Source organism: Manacus candei, unplaced genomic scaffold, assembly GCF_025592945.1.
Source record: "Manacus candei isolate 608988 ecotype Guabito, Panama unplaced genomic scaffold, ASM2559294v1 h1tg000022l, whole genome shotgun sequence".
NCBI classification, from domain to species: domain Eukaryota; kingdom Metazoa; phylum Chordata; class Aves; order Passeriformes; family Pipridae; genus Manacus; species Manacus candei.
The window spans coordinates 4,354,622-4,375,399 of record NW_026138070.1 but is presented as its reverse complement, the minus strand read 5'-3'; the positions used below and the strand labels follow the sequence as shown (position 1 = coordinate 4,375,399).

Genomic DNA, 20,778 nt, shown 5'->3' with positions numbered 1-20,778 from the left:
CCTACCCTGGTAAGTAACAACAGTCCTCCCTGTTGTACAGCACTGCTGTACCTGTAAAACTGGGAAAAGCAGCAGTAACAGGGAGCTTTAAGGGAAACTGCAGTGCAAAGTGTCTGTAAATACAGCAAGTCCAAGGCAGGCCTGGAAGAGCCACCACGGCAGCCAGTGACCTATTTACTGACTGCTCCAGAATTCACAGATACACAGGGAACAGACTTTGCAGGATGCAAATCACTGATCACCTGAGGCTGCAAGAAAAAGTCTGTCCACCCATCACCCATCAGTGCTGTGCCTGGCTCCTGATTACAGACATCTGACATTTTAACACCCTTAAAAGCTAGTTTGGTGTGAGGCCACTTATATTGCCTAACTTTATTGAAATAAGTCATCCAGGCCTAACTGTCAGGATCTATAAGAATACTGTCAGAAATAAAACAACTGTCAGAAGATGAAATAAAACAAATCAAAACATTTCACCTCAAAGAAATTAAGCAATAAATGTCATTTCCTGGGGATGCTGCGAGCAGGGATTTGCCCTGCACAGAACCTGCACCTCTGACTGCAGCACTGGGCAACAAACAGGTCCAGACCCACTGGATGTGGAGCAGGATGAGGATGAGGATGATGCTGGATGTACCACATTGCTGTCAGCTGGGTTAAAAATCAGCTGCCTTCAGCAAATATCCCACCAGGCAGCAACTATGCAGCACTTTAGTGCTCCTGTTACACCTAAAACAACTATTGTGCAGCTTTAACAAAGCTTCTTAAAAGCTCTTTATTAACAACTGAGCTTTGGAACACTTTGTTACTGGTGGGTTACAGTGAGGAAGAGATGCTACTCACTAAGGACTCTTTGTGTTGGAGACACTGAATACAACTCAAGATTTCTTAAAATTCCAGAAGCTGTTCTTCCTGCACTCCTGGTTCCTGCTGCTCCCAGTACCCTGCAGCCTTTTGTGCTGCCAGCTCTGCCACAGTCCTTGAGGAGGCAAGAAACCAAAAAGAAAGCTGAAGGACTGATCTTAAAGGAATCCAAATCATATTTTCCCCTCCCTGCCCAGGCACTCCGTATCCTTCATAAAATAATTTCTAACACATTATATATATATATGTATCTGATTCAAAGCTTTTAACCTCTGGCCCTTTTTTCCCCTTGTAATATAAATATAAAATAATATAAAACACTGGTAACTTCAGACATGGCACTGCTCTGTTCTTGTAAGGGACTCTCAATAACTATAGAAATTTATCCCACATATGACCCTGAGGTCTTATTTAGGATGATTTCTGCTCCAGGTGATGGCTCTTTGCATTCCATGGGCCATTTAATCCTCAGCCTTCACCAGAACTATTCGGGCTGCTGGTGAATTAGAAACACAGACTTTATGGAACTGAACCAGATTTAATGGTAAAGCTTTAGAAACTTTCACCAGCCAAGAGGACACAACTTCCAGTAACTACTTACCTTAGGTAGGAACAGGAACAAAAAATCAAAAGGGCTTATTTTATTTTATTAGTGGTCCAAGCTTCTTCCAGGCAGTACCTCCTCCCAAAGCCTTGCTGTGCCTCCAGCTCACACATTCTGTTCCTCCAGGCTTTGTTTTAGGAGCTGGGAGAATCAAACTCAAGGTCTGTGTGAGTGGTGAAGTCTCATTTTCATTTACAAGGGGCCAAGCTCAGCCACAACAAGCCACAAACAGCAACTGCTGCCCATGTGGGGAGAGAGGAGGGTTCTGGTTCAGCTCTGAACCTTCTCCTCAAGCTCTGGGAAACTGTGTTGGGAGAGGTTCATGATCAGCTTGGCAAGAGAAGCAGAACAATAGCACATTTTGAGTATCTAAAGGAACATGTCTCCCAAAAAGACCACCCAAAGAGTGTTTTTTGGAAGATGCCTCTGAAGCTTTTACACTCCCTTGCTGAATATGCCTGAAGCACTATTTGGTTGGTAGTGGCCACAAAGCCTTTTCTACTCACAAACACATTTCAAATTAGATCTGTGCTCACCTCTGACCTCTAAACCACTGCAGTTCTTAGTTTTATTAGTAATGATTTGCTTGAAAAGGCAAAACACAAAGGTCAAGCTTGAAAAATCTGTACAAGCAACAAGCAAGTCTACCACGCTCATGTTCTGTGGGGGGGTTTCTCCACCTCCCAGCTAATCCAGATTCCACAGCTGGAATGGGGATTTTGTTTTCACTGAAGAAATCAAGAAGATAAATGCTTAGAAATATAATTCAAAAGGAATGCTGGAAAGCCCTCTTTGTCACTGCTTTCTCCCTGATTTATATGTGAGTTCTTTATTACAGATCTTCCAGCTCTGGTTGAAAGTTAAGGAATCACCAGTGGGAAGGGGCAGAGCACAGATATTCTCAAGAGACTACAACTCCTCCAGTGTCTGGATTCCATATCATGTGACTATAAAACATGTTGGCTTCTTTCAGAATATCCTTCTCAACATAATTACTCAAGACCCCAAGTTTGGAGTGTCTATGGAAGTCCTTCAACAAAGGTGAAGCAATTTTTCATTGGGCAGTTCAACAGTGTAATAAATCAATATGAAACAAGAGTAGCTATTAAAAACTGTATTTCTCCCCTCCCTCCCCAACAGTAACATTTTTAGTGAAAAGATTAAACCACATAAACACTTTGCTTTTCTTCTTGAAAAGATTTACCAGCTCAGGAATGCCACAGATACACATGGAGGATTCTTTTTAGGCCCATCCCTTCCAGCCAGAAACACCCCCACCCCCCTAAATTAACCCTTTAAGGGCTGCCCCCCTTTGCACCAAAAGTTAACATTAAAGTGCCTCTTAGGCAACCAGGTCAAAATTTAAAGAATCTTTTGGGCTCATTCCTGGTTTATTTTAATAAAGAAATTTCTTATCCAGCCCCAATGAACAGGGGAGAGAGATTTACCTTCACATTGAACTTGACAAAGCTGCAACTGAATTAAAAGGAGTGTTTTCATGAATAGATGTACTGTTGCTCTCATTACACAGGATTTATTTGCTCAAGACAATTTCCTCCTTCTGCTCACAAGTCCATTCTTCCACTTGCACACAGTCCATGGTTTTCTCCAGCTTCTCCCCTATTTTGCTGCCAGAACAGCATCCTGTCAGCAGAACCTCCTGCCACAAAAATGGTCATGTTGTCACAGTCAGGTTCTAGAATTGTCACTGTGAGTAATTAACCATACCAAAGGAACCAGGGTCAGGTGAATGGAGTTCAGCTTTAATAGATTCTGAAACATCTCAAAGTCAGTGCAACCCACAGCAAAATCCAGAAGTTTTGTAAAAACCACCTGCACACACATGAGAGAGAATGAAGTGCTTGGTTTTAGGCAGCAGTGCTAAAGACCATGTGCAGATTCCTGGACAGTCAGTGCACTTCAGGAATTCCACTGCAGGTTTTTCAGTCTGTAAATGTGTGTTTGTGTGTGTGTGTTTTAAGGCCCTGCAGCTACAAGGAGAGTAAACCTGAGAGTGTCACCTGTACACTCAGTGTTGGACAGCTTAATGCAGCTCCTGCCTCTTGGAATAGTGCCTAAAGAAAATGGGATTATCTTGGGATCCACAGCATTTCCCTATCACCAAACAGCTGCAAGGAGGCAAACCAGGTACAATTTTTCAAGCGACCAGAAACTCAGTTTATTAAACCCCAGTGCAAGCTGGATTTAAGTTAATGATCATTAATTTTTCCTAATGTGAGAGTTAGTCTTGTGCAGCAATTAAAGGGTTAAAGTGGAACTCTCTGTACTGTTTTAAACAAGTTCACATATCCTCTATACAAATTTGGCAAATTCATGTCACAGCCATAGATCTCACTCTTGCAATTCCTGCAAAACATCTACAGCTCCTCTGTCAGAAGCAAAGGGAGAGGCCACCTGAGCAGCCAGGTGTGCCAGGAGCTCATGGCACAGCCCAGGAGGGCTGGGAATCTCCATGTTCCAGCCTAAACAGGTGGATTTATTGAACCAAATCTGCTTTTCGACACATGCTCCCAAAAAGAGCTCGAGGCCACAGAGCAGCTGAGTGTGGAAAAACTGATTGCATCAGAAACACTGCAGCCAAAAGGAAATCAAAAAACATGACTCCAAAGCCAATCAAAAAAAACCAAAAAAACAAAACCAAAACAACCCCCCAAAAGCAAGCCTTTATATGTGTGTAGGTGTAATAAATATTGCAAAGCACATTTGTCTCCCTCCCCCCCACCCCCCTCTGCAAGTCAGTGAGTGTAAAGAAATAACCAATGCACCAAAACATCAGCTTCCTGCAATGAAAATGTTGGGAGTCAGCAAAATACCTGCAAGCCAACTGAAGGGAAAGCATTTGCATTGTCACCAAATCACAAGTTGCTTCCAGTTCTATGCAGCCAAATCAAACCCTCTTCAAGTTCACAAGTTTGACCTAAATAAGCACCACAGCATGAAAAGCTTCTTTAGAAGTAGGATGTCGAGAGACTTTTCTTTAAAATACAAAATAAAACGTGAGATAAAAGGTTTTCCATTGGTCAAGTTTGAAAAAATTGCCTTCCTTTAGCCAAGCACTGCCTGTCCCTCTGAGCCAACCAAAACCACCCCTCTGGGTCTGTCCTTAATGAACACAGCCTGGCTGAGGAGCAAAATCTGACAGGAATGGATGGCTGGGAGATGCATCCTGAGGGTTGGGCAAAGGGAAACAACATTACAAAGGAGAAGGAATACCAAGGAACAATTAGGGTGGGCAAAGGAACTTATTAATGCTCAGCCATCCTCCTCTATCTTCAGGGATCTCACTGTCCTCTCCAGCTCTGTGTTGTTCAGGTGTCCTGTAGTTACTGCCTTCTGTCTTCTGTCTCTGATCTGGAAAATGCCATCACCACGTCCTCAGCACCTGCAACAACAAAGGGCACAGGAAAACACACCAGAATTACTTCCTTCAAAGATGCAGTGCCCAAACTGTCACTCCAACACATCCATAACATCAACAGGAAAGCAAAAAAGAGGAGAGGATGAAGAGAAAGCTGCATTTTCTTTTTTTTTTGGGGGGGGAGGGACCGGCATTTAAAGTCATCTAAACATTTCAGCAGTGGATTTAAAGTGTTCTTCCTTTGCAAGCCTAAGGAAATCAGTCTGGTTTTAAAGAAAACCAAGAATTCCTTGCTTTCACACATTTCTAAGAAGCAAGACTTAAAGTGTTCAGAGGATTGTCACCACAGGCATGTTGAGATACTATTTTTTTTTTGCCTTGTAAACTCCAGCACTGCATAAGAAATTTATTGAGCTTCTCTGAAGCACGAGGACCTTGACTGCTCAATAACATTTGTACTTCCCTATGCATCACTGCCCTTTTTAAGTGACATTTAGGCATTTTTACTGTATCTTTACACAGAGATACTCATTACTCTTTGCTTTTAAGGGACGAAAAATTGTTTTAATAGCCCAGCTGAAAGGTTTTTTCCTATTTTCCCCCCACTAAAAAAATCACTTAAACATCCTTTATAAACTAAGATGTCTTGAAAATGTTCCTAACAGAAGTGCAGTATGTTTGTCACACTGAAGGCTTTCATTTGCCCAGGAAGGAGAAGATCCAGCTTTGCTAAGCAGTGCTTTCATCCCCAGCCTGCAGAAATCTTTTTCCAGAAGAATTCAGTGTGTGGACTTCCTCAGTCATTGGATTTCTATTTTTAATGGAGGCCATCAACTCTGTGTAATCACCATCCAAACTGGTGTCCCTAAGCACAGAAAGAGGTTAATTACCTTCCCAGAACCATCTCCAAGTCTTTGCAAACTCGTGTGGCCTTTCAAGTGGGCACTGACAGCAGAAAGACCTGAATGGCTCGAGAAACACATCTGATAAAAGCTGGTAAAAACACTCCATGCTGAGCTCTCTTCCTTTCAAAAAGATGCCCTGAGATCTTCAGAAGAGAAATCTGCTCTCTGGACTTCCCAGCTCTGGAGTGTGGCCCAGCAGGCAATTAAAGAGAAATGTCTCCAGGACAATATGGAAATAAAAGTACATCACACAGCAGTGTCAAAGCAGTGGATTAAATCAGTATATTCAGTCTAGACAAGACCTGGAAAACAACCCCTGAAGGGCTGAGTGCAGTATTTTTAATTTTTCTGGTAAAAATTTGATCCCCAAGAAAGTCAGATAAAAGGAAAAGCTTTCTTTCATCTGTAGATCCTCTCACAGCATTTATCTGATTAGAAAACATGATGAATCCTCCAGTCAGTGTCCATGTAATTTCTAAAAATTATGTCCTCCCTTCAAGGGATCCCAAGTGTTTAAGGGCAACAAGGACCAGTCTGGCCTTCATTAACTAGTTTGGTCTGCTTGGGATGATTTTACTTAGGAAGTTTTTCTTCAAAGCTTCTCTGAAGGGATAAGGTGACAAACCAGGAAATGCCCAAAGCACCCCAGCCTGCCCATCCCAGCCAGGTAACTGCTCAGCTCCACAGAATCCTCTTACAGGGCTCTGGAAAGTTCAAATTCAACTCAGGAGGAGCATCAGCACCTAAAATTCCTCCAGCCTTTTTTACTTGAAGCATATCAAGAAGCAGATCTCAGCTTGGTGCCCCAAGCAACTTCTCCCTCTACACCTGCATAAAGGGGGAAAAAAAGACTAATAAAAATTCCTCATCTGTTTTAGTTACATGGATTCCATTTCCCAGTTATCTGATCTGCTCTTTAGTTGCAATACAGCAGGAAAAGTGGCCAAAAATGGTTGTAAATTCCCCTTGCTAATGTCCTTAAAAGCTAAATCAATGCTCAGGAAATGCAGCCACACTTACTTGTATACACTTCACAATTTATTTGTTACATGTACTTAAAGGAGGAAATATTAAGGACCAAAGAGTAGTTTGTTTTTCATATGTAGGACCCTTATCTTATATAAAACTACATCAAAAACTGCTCTGATGCACCCTCCTGCCAGCACTCAGAAGCCCTGCAGTCATCTCCCTTTTCATCTCCTCCACAAACTGTTTTTTTTCCTTGATCAAAACATAAATGATATATAGCACCAGGATCCAGCTCGGAGTTAACAAGCTGCCTCGTTGATTTTTAAAACGCACCAGAACCACCAGCCCTCTAAAATAATAATAATAATAATAATTAAAAAAAAATAAAAAAGGATTTTATTTGCCAGGATTCTGAAAAACACCTCCCTGCTGAAAGAGGAGGAACGTTTAAGAAATCAGGGGCAGATAAAGCCCAGCCCGTGGTGTGTTTTCCATGGATCCCTCTTTGGAAAGGAGGAGGCTGGAGCAGCTGGAGTCGCCTGGCAACCACAAAATCACACATGACGTCAGGCCAGCCCAGGGATGAGCTGGATTACTCAACAGATGTTGATTGTTTTCCTGGGGTCTCCCCTTTCTGGTGTCTAAATCCTTACAAGTGCCCCCACCGTCCCGATAATCACGCAATAAAGAGGGTCTGAATTCCCTCCTGCCCCGAAATCCCAGCTCCCAGCCCCGTTCCCAGGCACAGCACAGCCCTTTCAGACACATGATGAGCAGAAATAGCTCTGGGCACAGGGGATGCCGGGAATGCTGCTGCTCAGTTTGGCTTTCACGGCCCAAACAGCCCCTGCTGGGAGCGGGGTCACCCTCAGTCCCCTTTCCATTCCCATTCCCATTCCCTGGGCACACCTGGCACAGCCTCAATGCCAATGTCACTGTCAGCATGAACTTCTGACACTGGGACATTTCCCTCGACTTCCAATGGGAAAAAAGAGAAAGGAATACAAAAAAAAATCCAGGAGCGGTGAAAAAGCCAAATTTTAAAGCCTTGTTCTATTTGGAAGACAAAGCACAAGCACAACAAAGAACAGTGTAAAAGTATGGGAAATGCTTGAATATCTATAGGATTACTGGATTATCACATGCATCCTAAAGAATAGTGGATGGAGAGTGGGTCTGGAATTCAAGATTTCAGCCTTTCACAGCCAGAGCAAACCACACTCAGTTTTACCACCAGTGGAATTACAATGACTACAGGTTGTACCTGAATTCATGAATTCACTGCACAGGTGTTTTTTTAAACCATAGCATCATCAAAAAGCTGCTCCCTCTCTGATGGGTCTCCAGCACTTTATAACACAGAGCTTCCCACGTGGTACTTTTTAAATTATAAAGGGCAATCTCAATCAAGGACCAAGGCGGGTAAACAATTCGTTAAGGAAAGGTCAGGGATTGTGTTTGAAAGGAAAATCATTGGGACAAAAGGGATTACAACTGTACTTTCTCAATGCTTGGCAATTCTACTTCGTACTTTCACAAATGAGCCCGGAACAGAAGAGTAAATCATAAACTAATGAAACCTGATGGCAACACAAAGCTGGAAAGTTCTGCCAGAACACCAGGGAGCAGTGAAACAATGCCCAGGAAGGAACAGGAGAGCACTGAGGACCAGAGGTGGCAGAAGGGGCTTAGCTGTTCATCTCAGAAAGGAAGAAAAAGATTAGAAGTTATGGATTTCTGTGTCTCTAGGTACAGTTTTAAGCCAGATGAGTAAAGGACAGATTTTGTACCCAATTCTGGATATTTTATTTCCTGTCCCCTCCTCGGTTGCTTTTGTTATTTGGTAGAACCACCAATGTTTTCATCTGCAGGAATCACGTGCAGCTCAGCATTTGCAAGAGCCTCAGGCAACTGCCTTTAAAAACACAATTTGATCTATCATACAGAAGATAATAATATCTTCCAGGTAGACAGGTAAGTGGGTGGGTAACCCGAGGGCACAACACCCAACAGCAAACATCTTGCAGTAAAGACTCAAGCCTGTGCTCAGGTCTTTTATTCCCACATTAAAGATCAAATTTTACCCTTGGTGAGGTGATAATTTTTACACAGGGGAAGACAAACTTTGGCCAAACAACAGCAGCCACACAGAAAGTTCCTGCAGGCTGGCAGAGCTGATGGGGCCACGGGCAGCGGGGTCAGGGAGCAGGGTGGGAATGCCATGGACACCCCCCAGCACTCCCAACCTCCCAAAAAAGCCACTGAGGGAGCAGGGTTATGTCTCGAGATGTCCTGGAGCAAAAGTACCTGGGTGACATTTGTCCACAGAAACGTCCTCCACATTTCTCAGCACAAAAGCAGGTTTTGTTGGAGCCCAGTCCTACAACCCCAGCTCCCCAGAGCTAAATGAAACCAAGCTAACGAGGTGCTCATTAAGCAATTCTCCAGTGCCTGTGCTCATGTACAAACACAAACACTGGCAGAGAACCGGGCTGGGGCTTCTGTGTGCTCAAAGGAAAGCAGGGATTAAAGTACCAGTGCACAGAGCTGCTCCTGCAGTCCCACTTGGCTCCAACAACGGATGTTTTCCTGCTAATCAAGTAAAATAAATGTAAAAAGCAGAGCACAGGTTATAAAGTTAAGCTGCACATTGCCAAGAGCCTGTGGCTGAGACAATAGGACGGTGAACCAGGTTTACTTTTAGCACATCCTTCACTTCCAGTAATTAATGTATAGAACAATGACGAAGGCCCACTTATACCTGACCTCCTGCACCTCCACAGCTTCTCTCTCCACAGCTGCCCCTTTTCTGGGCACACATTTCCACACTGAAATAGAGCCTTACACGTAAACCCAATTAAATATTCCCCGCCTTCTTTCATGAGCAAAGCATTAATTGCCACAAGCTCTCAGACATGCAAATAGTTCTCCCACTTCTTCTGCCTTTCCCACTTTCCCACCCTCCTCCTTCCTAGAAATTACCAATAATTAGCTGGCAGCACATGTCCTGTCTTGGAAGGCAATAGTGCCAGTCCTACCCCACTAACTTCCAAAAAAACCCTGCTGTGATTATGTTCCCACTGCAGTTGTTGGGATTGCTGAATTCAGAGTTCTTTTCCACCACCTGGACTTCAGTCTTGGCAAGCCAAGATGAGCTGAAGGTCAAACGGTTTTGCTGCACAGCAGAGAAGACCAGAGACATCCACTGAGCTCAGTGTGTTCAACTGCTCATCAGCTCCCCTAAATTCCAGAAAATTGCACCAGGATGACTGACACTGATGTTTTCCCAGCAGGTACCTGGGAACAGGGACATCAAGCCAGGAGGACACAAGCTGGATTAAAACCACACTGCCTTAACACAAAGGAAGATGCTGACACATCTACAGCTGCTGTTTGCAAGTGCTCTCTGAATGATAAATAGACACCTGATTTGTTTGTAGTCACCTGCAGAATTAATTAAGCCCCAAAAGCCTTTAAGAGATCAGAAGGTTTAGCCTGTTGTGAATTTTTAAACGCTGCCAAATTAAAAAAAGAAATTCTTCACTTCCCCCAAGATTCCTGTACACACACACTTCTTCAACCACCTTCAAGCAACAACCTTCTAAACATTAACTCTTCCCTGAAATTCCCAGTGTTGGCATCCTAGTCTGGCATGCTAAAAATACACCCTGCACTGCTGAGAGGAGCAGCACAGTAAAACAAGCCTCGTGCTCAACAGAATAAACCCACGCTGATGAGAAGAGCTTGATCTCCACTCCTCCAGCCCCCTCTGCCATTCCATGAGCAGGGTCCCCTCCTCACTCCACAGCCAGCCTGGGGTGGGTTTTGGTGCCCCAGCACCCAGCAGGGCACGTGTTTGCAGCTCAGCCTTGCCCTCCCTCCCCAAGGGAGCAGCTTCCTCCAAGAGCCAGCACCACACTCCTGTTGCTATAGGAACACCAGAGCTGCAATCACCCAGGTCTCAGCATAATTCCCATCTCCTGCTTCCAAACTGCACTGCTTCCATTTCCAGACCTGCCAGAGCCCAGTGCCAGCCCACCCCTCAGGAATGGAAGGAACTGGGGAAGGGGAAACGTGGCTTTCATGCAGGAGATGCCCCTGAGCAGAAAACTTCCCGAGAGGCACTTTGCTTGTCCTCAAAAACATGTGAGAAAGCCTGAATTTCACCATTTTGAGCTGGAGAAACCTAAGGAGTGTGAGCTGCCTTAGCTCTTGCTGCAATGCAGGCAAGACCAATATGTTAATATCCCAAAACAGCTCCTGATTCCATCCCCTCTCTAGCACACACACTGGTTGAGCAGAGATGCCTCTGGGTTACTCAGTTATTCCTGGTGCCCTAAAAACAAAGCAACAAACAACCCACAGATGCCAGATAAAAAGCTCCCCAAGGAAAGAAAAGCACCCTGTATTTTACACTTTCCTAAAGGTGTTAACAACACTGCAGCAATGACTGAACACTAAAATGGTTATAAAAAAACGCGAGCATGACATTAATGTCAGACTCTTAATTAATACTACATTTAAGTATTAAATACCTTATTTTGGAGTTTTATAACTGTTGTTTTAGATGTTTATAACTGCTGTTCAAGCTTTGCTGGGTTACTGAGAGCTCATCCCCTCTGCTACCAGTTCACCTTGCAATGGATAATAAAGTATTTTTAATACATCAGATAAGCCTTCTCTAGAGAAGAGTATCAAAGTCAACACAGTGAGGGACTCAGCACTTCCTGAGAGTCTGGAATACACTGAAAAGAAAGGGCAAATAGAGTTGGAATTGAAAAGAAAGGAAAAAAAAAAAGACTATTTTCAGACTGGAGTACACTTTCTGGTCATTCAAAATCCCTTCACGGATCTGTTGCTCCAATACATGTTGCAGCACTAAATGTGAAGAGTTTAGAACACAAATTAGAAAGATTTGCACTGATTTCCACTTGATATCTGCTCCAACACCTTAGAAAGGCTGGGATATATCTCATTACCTGATTTACACAAAGATACTCTGAATATTTGAACTGCCTGTCAGGAAAACAAGATTCACTCCAAGAGCAGGCAATTCTTCAGGAGTGGAGGTGTTCCAGATGTAAAGGGAAATCTGTAAACATCTGAACAGATGAATTCCTTTTGAAAGCAAGATAAGAAATAAAGAGATAAATAATATAAATTTCTTCTCTTCCAGTAAAAATAACCACAAACTCAAGGAGAGGCTTAGCCTTCAGGCTCACTTAGCAATTACAGAGGTATTCTAAGATGCTTCTTGATCAAAATTAGCCATTAACTTCCACTGCTGGCCCCTAAGACAGCAAGCAGAGTATCAGGGAGGAACTTCAAGTATCAGAGATATTGTTATTAACAGTGGCTCACTGAGGGTTTATGGCACAAGTCTGAATTCAGCAGGGACAGTGTCAACTTCTTTCTTCAAGGCACTGGCACATCCCTGCAAAAATGGACACAGAGGCTGCAGTGACTCCCTGTGGTCAAACAGGCTCTCACAGAGGACTGGCAGATCTGTATCAGAAATCCTGGTGGGCAGCACCATCCCCTGCCAAGCTCATCCCCTGCCTCAGGTCACTGCTGGGAGGCCACCAGCCAGCCCTTCTGAGCCAGCACTGCATGGATGCACAACAAAGAAAAGCATCAAAACTGTGATAGAGGCTGTGAGACACTTAACAAATTCTAGACTATCCATCTTCTATACTCTTGTCAAAAAAAAAAAAAGCAAAAAACAAACCAAACCAATCCCAAACAACCTTCCTGTAACTCTGGAGCCAGACTCCAGCATTTTGGAGCTGAAACCTGCAGGTGCATAACAAAGCTCTCAGAGTGCTAATGCCAAGGATGTCATTCCTTTTTGGGGGGGGGAACAAAATGAGGATGTGAAGTCAGCTCAGTGTATTTTGTGCCTGCTGGAGAATAGTGGCTCTAAAGATAGGTCTGGGACAAGTCAGGCTGTGGAACAAAGGGTTGTGAAACCCTCTGAGGGTCAACTCCTTGGAAGTTACTCCTTAAATAACACACCTTTTGTTGTTAAGGCAAGTTGCATTAAAAAAAAAAAAACACAAAAAGCCACAGGAGATTCAGTGGAAACAGCAGAAAAGCAGGGAAGAAAATTCCTGTGAGCAACCCTGGAGCACACGGAGCAGTCGGTGTGAGGACTCATGGGTTTTTCAGCACAAGATAATGCCATCTAGTGGAGATGGAATCTCCCTCAGGGTGGAAAACTGGACACTCCTGTGACTGTATTCCTGATTTCCAGTCATTTCACAGTGGCCCCTTCCTGTGTCACCAAGCCCAGGATGCAGCAGAAGGGACAGACAGACAGACAGACTGAGATTGCTGCTGTGGAGCCCCCACAAAGGGCAGCAGCAGCACTGGCTGAGAGAAACCTGGAGAGATTTCTGAGGAAATCCAAGTGCTGAGCAATAAATTGCAGCTGCAGCTCGTCTTTCTCCGAAAGTATTTGGTTATGTTTCCTCAATTCCATTTGTACTCCATGCTTTTCTCTCCTTCATTTGGAGAGATGGCCCCTCTGAACGTGAAAAGAACCAACATCCTTTCCCACTTCTCTAAATATTTAACTATTTTCTTCCTTTGTTGTTTTCCCCCCACCATCAAGAAAAATCTTAACGGTCAGGCCACCAGTTTAATTATAATTTGGGAGGACAGAAGGTAGATTGTGGGGTCAAATCTCCCAGGAAAGACATGAGAGTCTCAGATTAGATCCAAGCAAGCATCCCCAGGGAGGGTTTCACTTCCCTATGGACAAAGTTTTAAGAATCTTCAAGGACTTCATGAAAATGATGACAGAGGAATCAGTTGCCAACTGTTCAAATATGGGACAAAGACCACTTTTTGAACAGCATGTGAAGCTCTTACATTTCCTGCATTGCCTGATTAGTGAGTTGAGCAGCAGACTAAGGAATTCTTGGTCTTTCTTTCAGTAACATTTTAAAAGTCACATCAAAATTCAATTTTTTCAGTCTGCAAGGTGGGAGAAATATAATTTCACAGACAGTAAAATGAGACAATTTAGACAGTGAGTTGGATCAAGGTGTGCAGGAGCAGAGCTGTAGGAAGGATCTGTGTCCCCTGGCTGGAGTTCTCTCATCTTTGCCAAAGTGCAGGTAATTCCACATGGATTTGCACTGTTAAAAATGAAACTTTTCTAAGGACAACACTGAAAAATGCCAACTGCAACTAAGGCACTCTCTTAACTGAATGTGTCTACCTCAGTTCTTGACAAGAAACTGCCAGATTTCCCCTTTACACTGGCAGGAGAGTTGAAGAATCCTGAGCCAAAACATTCAAGTGTATCTACCTCCACCAACCCCCAGCTATGTGAGGAATGAACACACAGGCTTAAAACAGAACAGCAAGTTTGTGCAGGTTGTGTTTCTAATGCATTTCTAAATGTCTCAGATCTATATTAAGTTTCTGCTCAGCTCAGTTCTGGCATTGGAGCCTCACAATCTTCCTTCAGTAGCAAAGTGTGCATTATGAACGTGATCTGGCACCAGGCCTGGGCAGGGGAGGGAAATAAATTCAGTGAGAAACATTCAGGTCCACGAGAGATTAGTGGAACTCACAGCAGCTCCACACAGTTGTTTACCAAGACTTCTGCAAAGAATTAACAAAACCAGCACGTAGTTCATCCCCTTAATGGGAATCTAAATAAACCAAAGCAGATTTGCAAACTTATTACGTGTCTGCTGCCCCTGTCTGGGAATTAATTACGTTGTGCAAATTAAAGAAACGCAATGGGAAACAAATTCCTCCTATTGTCAATCTTTCCCTCTCACTCTGCTGAAATAGTAACATTGCACTTCACTTTCACACTCATGGAAATGTGAAAAAGCAAAGATGTTGACAGATGATTCCCTTTTATTTTGTGACAATAGTGTTATCAAGCAACTGGAGTCACAGTAACTAAATTATCACACGCCTAACACATGCTGTTGTACCTTAGAAATCTGTATTTACTTTGCATTTTATTTTGTTATGAAACTCCCAGTTTGAAGAGTACAAAGAAAGTGCTTGCAAACCACCCCCAGCCTTGTTCCTTTTTAACCACAGATGTCCAGTGTAAGAATAAATATAAAAACTCAGATGATCTACATCTTATGCACAGGGTCTATACTGAATAGATGAAGAACTAGAGGGACCTTTGCATAACCAAATTTTCCTGCACACAGAGAAAAAGAATCAAGTTATGAGATTAAAATCTATTTCTGTTTAATGTATTAGACAGGGCAGGAAGCTCTATACATGCATTTACAGCTCACAGGACTTTGGCCATCAGTGTTTTGAGTTATCATGGAGAATAAGGTGTTTAAAAATGCTCTTCTTCCTAATTAATCTCAGGTTTAGTGCAGACTGACTTCACCTGTTAAAATAAAACCACCTGTTGACCAGCTCACTGTCGTTCTCTCCCAAAGCCACAGTTTGCACATCCTAGATTGCAGGGGGGTTAATGCAGAAACACAGGCACCTAAATTTGGTGTTTTATGAGAGTGCCCTCACAGATTAAACAAAGCCAAGGCAAGGAAGGTCAGTACTCACCCTGGTCAATGGAGTGCTGGGGAAGCTGGCTGAGCTGGCTGTTCACTACCCCTGCGTACGTGCGCAAGAACTCCTCCTCGCTGGCCGTCAGCTGGGGGGGACAGGCAGTCAGCAAAGGGCAAACCAGGACACATCATCTCCCACTCCCCAAGAAAACATCACAGCTGCCTCTGTTCTCCTTCCAGCACTTTAATCACCTGTTATTTGTGCAGCTCTACCCTCAGCAAACTGAGATGTGAATTCATGGGCAGACTCAAAGTCACCTTAAAACTGTCACTTTGCTTTGCTGTTTTTCTAATGAGGAAAAGCTTTAAATCTAAACATCTGATCATTTATCCATACATGGCAGTTTCAGGCATCACAAGTCTCATAATATTTAAGCAAAAATCAATTGTGTTTAACTGCAGATAATGGTTAAATCAACGATGGCTAAAACAACTCAGTGTAAAACCAGACCCTCACCTGCCCATCTCTACAAGCACTATCCCAGTTAGTACAAAAATGTCTGGAAGGCCATAAAATATGGGCTAGAAGTGCATCTTACATTTGATCCCATCTTCCTCAGCATGAGTAGAACTCTCACTTTCTGCTGGATGTACATCTCCTCCGGACTCTTTCCGGGGACGCCCTCACGGTTCATTCCCCTCCTGCCAGCTCCTGGATTTCCTGAGGATCACAAGAAGACAAACTAAAATAGTTAGTGGGGCACAAAAGGAAGAGAAGTTTCATTTACCTGTTTTTCACCAGCTGGCAGATCACTGAATATCCTGGGAGAACAAGGAATCACATCCTTCATCGGAGAAATCCTTAAAACTGTGAACAGCTAAATCGGGCCTTACATATGCAAACATTCACATCCCCAGCAGCTCATTATCTGTGGTTACCTTACTGCCTGAGCAGAAGGAGAATTCTAACAACCAGATGAAAGGTTCACCCTGACAGAAGAGACCGTGGTTTGGGGTGTTTTCCATAAATAAGCACAACCAGAATGAAAACAGGATGCAGAAAGCACAGCCATCGAGCCTGCAATGGCTAAACAAAAGCTGTGTGAAATCTAAGCTCTTAAGTCTTCCTCCTCTCTCTTTTTATTTTTTCCTTTATATATCATGTAAAAAAGGCCACTGCACTTCTGTAAAAGCTACTACAATTTATGAAATGGTTTTGGAGAGAAAGAAGAGCCAAGAGGAGCAGCAAAGGAGTAGAGTTTATCATCCCTTCTTGTATCATTTCAAACGTGAACTTTTGCTTTTTTATTTTAATAAAAAATAATGATGTTATGGAATAAACAGCCTGTGCTATCTGAATTCTATAGCACAAAGCATGATTATACTTTGTTATGTATCTGGTCATTATTTAAGTTCCACAACAGGGTGTTTACCAACACAAAAAAACCCAAAACCAACAGAGATACTCTTCAGCTGCTCTTAAAAATGATCCTAAAGTTTATTAAGTCAACAATAGCAAAAACATAAACTGAAATTTAGAAAATAATGGTGCTTCAAATAACACACTTTTAGAGCAGCATCACAAACTGAACTAAACTCTTACAGGTGCTGTGGGTTGGGAAAATGTAACCCCTGCCAGGCCCTGGAGGGAGATGGAGAGAGCCTGTTTACAATCCTGAGTGCCAGGACAAGGGGGAATGGCTTCCCACTGAGAGAGAGGAGGTTTAGATGGGATATAGGGAAGAAATTCTTCCCTGTGAGGGTGAGGAGGCCCTGGCACAGGTTGCCCAGAGAAGCTGTGGCTGCCCCAGCCCTGGAAGTGTCCAAGGCCAGGCTGGACAGGGCTTGGAGCAAACCTGGGACAGTGGAAGGTGTCTCTGCCCATGGCAGGGGGTGGAATGGGATGGGCTTTAAAGTCTTTTCCAACCCAAACCATCCTGTGATTCCATGATTGTGGATGGAGGTGTGAGCCAGCCCCTCCTGCACCACACACAGCTCACAGAAGTGGCTCCAGAGCAGGTCTCCAATTGGTTTTCATCCCCAGAACTGGGTCTGGTCCCACACCAAGCGATAAATCTGACTTCCTGAACCTCAGTAACCAAGGGAATACACTACCCAAGGCTGCCTTAGTGAAGGCTCTACCCCAGCAGGTTCAAACACTGTTTTCCCTGTAATGTTTTCCTGCAGTCATTACCAACCTCTCCTCTCACTTCATTTTCATTATGACTTTTAAGGGAAAGTAATCTGGGTGTGGAAACAGTTTAAAATTACACATAGGCCCTCCTGAGTGAGTCAGAAGCAATGCAAACTTCAGCAGCAGCTGCTGGGATAGGCTTTGCCACCCACATTACTGAGCATGGAGATAACAGCAGTAAAAAGTGAGAAAGATCCACCACAGCCCTTCCTGAACAAGTTTCAGTGGGAAGACCTGCATGAAGCTGATTTGCTGTTGATGGTTCTGCCTGGAAACTTGCAGCCTGTACATGTGCAAGGTGATTTTTTTATTTTTTTTTGGCCATAATCAGCAAACTGCTCCCTGAAGGAAGAATAAAACAATCCCCTATTTCTGTGTAGTGTCAACTCAAATAAGTAAATTGGATTATGTTACTGAGCACATACTCCACAGTACAATTTACTGAGGATGCCACCAGTAAGACAATGAACAAAACCAGGGCAAGAGACACTAAGTTATGTTTATCCAGAGACTGATAAAACAATAAACATTTATCAAGATACCAAGTCAGGCTGAAAGGTTGTGACTGGTTCTTAATATTATAAATAATTTTTTTAAAAAAATATTGTTACTTGAAAAGGGAAGGTGCTGTACTAGTAACCAATCAACTCAGGAAAGAAAAACCATGACAGCAAAACCCTGAAATGTAGTAACACATCTGTGGTTTAAAAATGAAACAAAATATATGGGATATCAATAGGTGGCACCATCCACAAGCACCAAGAAAATGCCCTGCCTGCCCCTGTGCCAGCGAGGAAGATCCGTCCACTTCAACACTCCTCTACACATCAGACACTGTGCAGCCTGTACATGTTATTATTCATTGTTTCCCATCATAGTTATCTTCCAGTTGTTTATTAATTCTCAAACTTTAAAAAGGGGGTGATGGAAATTCCTCTGTAAACCTGCTTTTTCTAAAGGAACCTTCAGCCAAAATGGATTTGTCACAAACCCACCTATTTAATAGGAAGGGTTAAGATCCTGAAGCCTGAATGCTCCACATGGTGAGCAACATGGGGGAAAAAAGCACTCAATATGGCCCAATATATATATATAAAGAGATTAAATTAAGCTGCTTTTCATTCACCACACAGTAATTTTGGTCAACAGCCTCAACCATCACAGTTCTTCATATTTGGTGACATCAGAGTGGAAAGACAAGAGTCCTTAAACAGCACTGAGACCCCAGCATGAAAAATTTGAACATGTCTCTGCTCCTGTTACATAAAGCTTTCATAACACAGGGTTTAGGATGACAATAGCACCCAGCAGATATTACATCAGAGTTCCAAACCCACGTACAGAGCTGCTCCATGCCCAGACAACAACACGATCCATCTTTACAAAGGACGGACTGAAAAATCTTATCAAAGTACTTCTCAGCTTTGTTTTCTCAAGAAAGCTACATTAATATGCTCTACATAACGAAACATTACTCAAGCAGCATTTCCCTGGCCCTACAATCCTTTCTGGCACATGGATGAAGTCGTTGTTGCCCCATCCCCAACCAACAAAACCATCAGATTTCCCTGCCAACGTACCTGCTTCTAAAAACCACAGCAGATGAGATAACCCACGTGTTCAGTCCTGATTAGTGACTGGGGCTGGGAAAAATGTATGAGGAAACTGCCCTGTGAAAACAAATGAGCAAAGCATTACAGAAATATCCACAGCTGAACCCCAGAAAGACCCTTAATTCCATAAGCCCTGAAATCCCAGTCTGCTTCAGAACACGGCCTAGGTAAAATTCATACAACTGCAGCTTGTCTGGAGCCTGGAGACCCTTTTTTCTGTCTAAAGAGTAAGTTTTTAAAAATTCAAGCCATTCTTCATCTGCAGGATTTCCACCCTGACCATACCAGTGACGTTCCCAACCCCTTAAGAACAAAATGCATTCAAGCTTTGCATTCTTTAGGAAGATTTCAGCATAAACCCCAATCCCTTGGAAAAACAGACAGACATTGTGACATGGAGTTTCTTCTAGTAAAAACCCCAAAATAGGCATATCTCACCAAGGATTTGAGGAGAACTAGGGAGAAATGTAAAGCATGCTGATTTTGACCAAAATTATTGTTTTCAACTCTGCCTGTGTCATCTGAATACAGCAATTCCAAAGACTGGCACTGGAAAGCTGGGCTGGAAAACCCTTTGCACAGAGTTTTTCAGACCAACTTCACTGTTCAGTCCCCAGCAGCCAGAAACAGTTATTTACTTCTAGTTTTCAGATTTGTGACATATTTCTGAACATATTTTACAACTGGGTCTCAGGGCATGGTAAGAATTCAGTACTTCCTACCCACCCCATCAGCCTCTAAGACAAGCAGCTCAATGTCACAAGTGAAGTGACAGTTCAAACCCTCTGTAACAGGCAATGGAACAACAAGTGCCACCACCCAGGACAGCATCACAGCCAGAACCAGGTAAAAAATGGCATAAATTGCTGTATTTAATGAAAGGTTTCTGATTAGGGTAGATATGCACACCTGATATGGTAGATATGGTCACCATTTGTTAATGAAGTCCAGATGAAATGTAGCAAACACATTCTCCCTTTTTTATCCTTTCCCCCCCCCCCTTTCTGTGGTCACCAAGTGAAGGCTGATCTACACTAATTCCATTTTTCCATGGCTGTTCAGCACTCCATGCAGATGCCATCAGCAGCAGGGAAGCAAGACAGGAGTAGCCAGAGCTACTCCACTGTTCTGTACTCCAGAGAAAAGCTGAATCCAAGATCCTGCTGGAGCTTCACCTGGAGGTTCTCTGCAGTGTCTCTCAGGAAAAGGTGTTGGGAGCACCTGAGCTTTATCAATGGCTTAAAAGAAGCATTGCACCTCTCCAGAGGAGAGGAATTGCCTGCTCTGAAAGGAATATTGAAGCCAGGCCTCACTAATTAGTTCCCAGTGTTCTTACCCTCTAAATACAGGGTCCCAGGAAAGATTATCTCCAGCACTGACAATGGGACCTATTCCAGGGACTAATTGCTGCTCCCACTTCTATGGACTTCAAAGACCCACCCACCACTGCACAAATACCACAACTGTGTGAGCTCCTTCCTAAAGGAGAGGATTAGGGCATGGGAAGCACTGGGAACTTGCCAGGTTTGTCCCCAGCTGAACTCACCTCACCACTGACACCACACACGTGGGTGGGACATCAACCTTGCACCCCAGAACTTGGGAACTCCTCTGCTAAACCACAGGGCACATCCCCTGAAGAACAAGCACCTTTACTGCTAAAGGCTCCAAAAATAACTGGAGTAAATAAAATTAGGCTTCGTTACTTTTTCTTAAGTATGAGAACAAAATAAGAATAAAGGTTCTTTC

General features: G+C 43.3%; 1 protein-coding gene across 5 annotated transcripts in view; it reads right to left on the bottom strand.

Annotated features, from left to right (window-relative positions):
- Positions 1-2,971: 2,971 nt before the first annotated feature.
- Positions 2,972-20,778, bottom strand: part of CTNNBIP1 (catenin beta interacting protein 1) — a 32,551-nt gene continuing 14,744 nt past the window's right edge. For 3 of the 5 annotated variants that reach the window (XM_051786266.1, XM_051786267.1, XM_051786268.1), the window contains exons 2-5: positions 18,997-19,086; positions 15,822-15,943; positions 15,278-15,368; positions 2,972-4,871 (exon numbers count right to left, since the gene is read on the bottom strand). In XM_051786266.1, the coding sequence (XP_051642226.1) occupies positions 4,813-4,871; positions 15,278-15,368; positions 15,822-15,917 (246 nt within the window). In that variant the 5' untranslated portion in view covers positions 15,918-15,943; positions 18,997-19,086 and the 3' untranslated portion in view covers positions 2,972-4,812. The remainder of the gene's footprint in view (positions 4,872-15,277; positions 15,369-15,821; positions 15,944-18,996; positions 19,087-20,778) is intronic. The other 2 variants (XM_051786270.1, XM_051786269.1) reach the window with 1 other exon arrangement.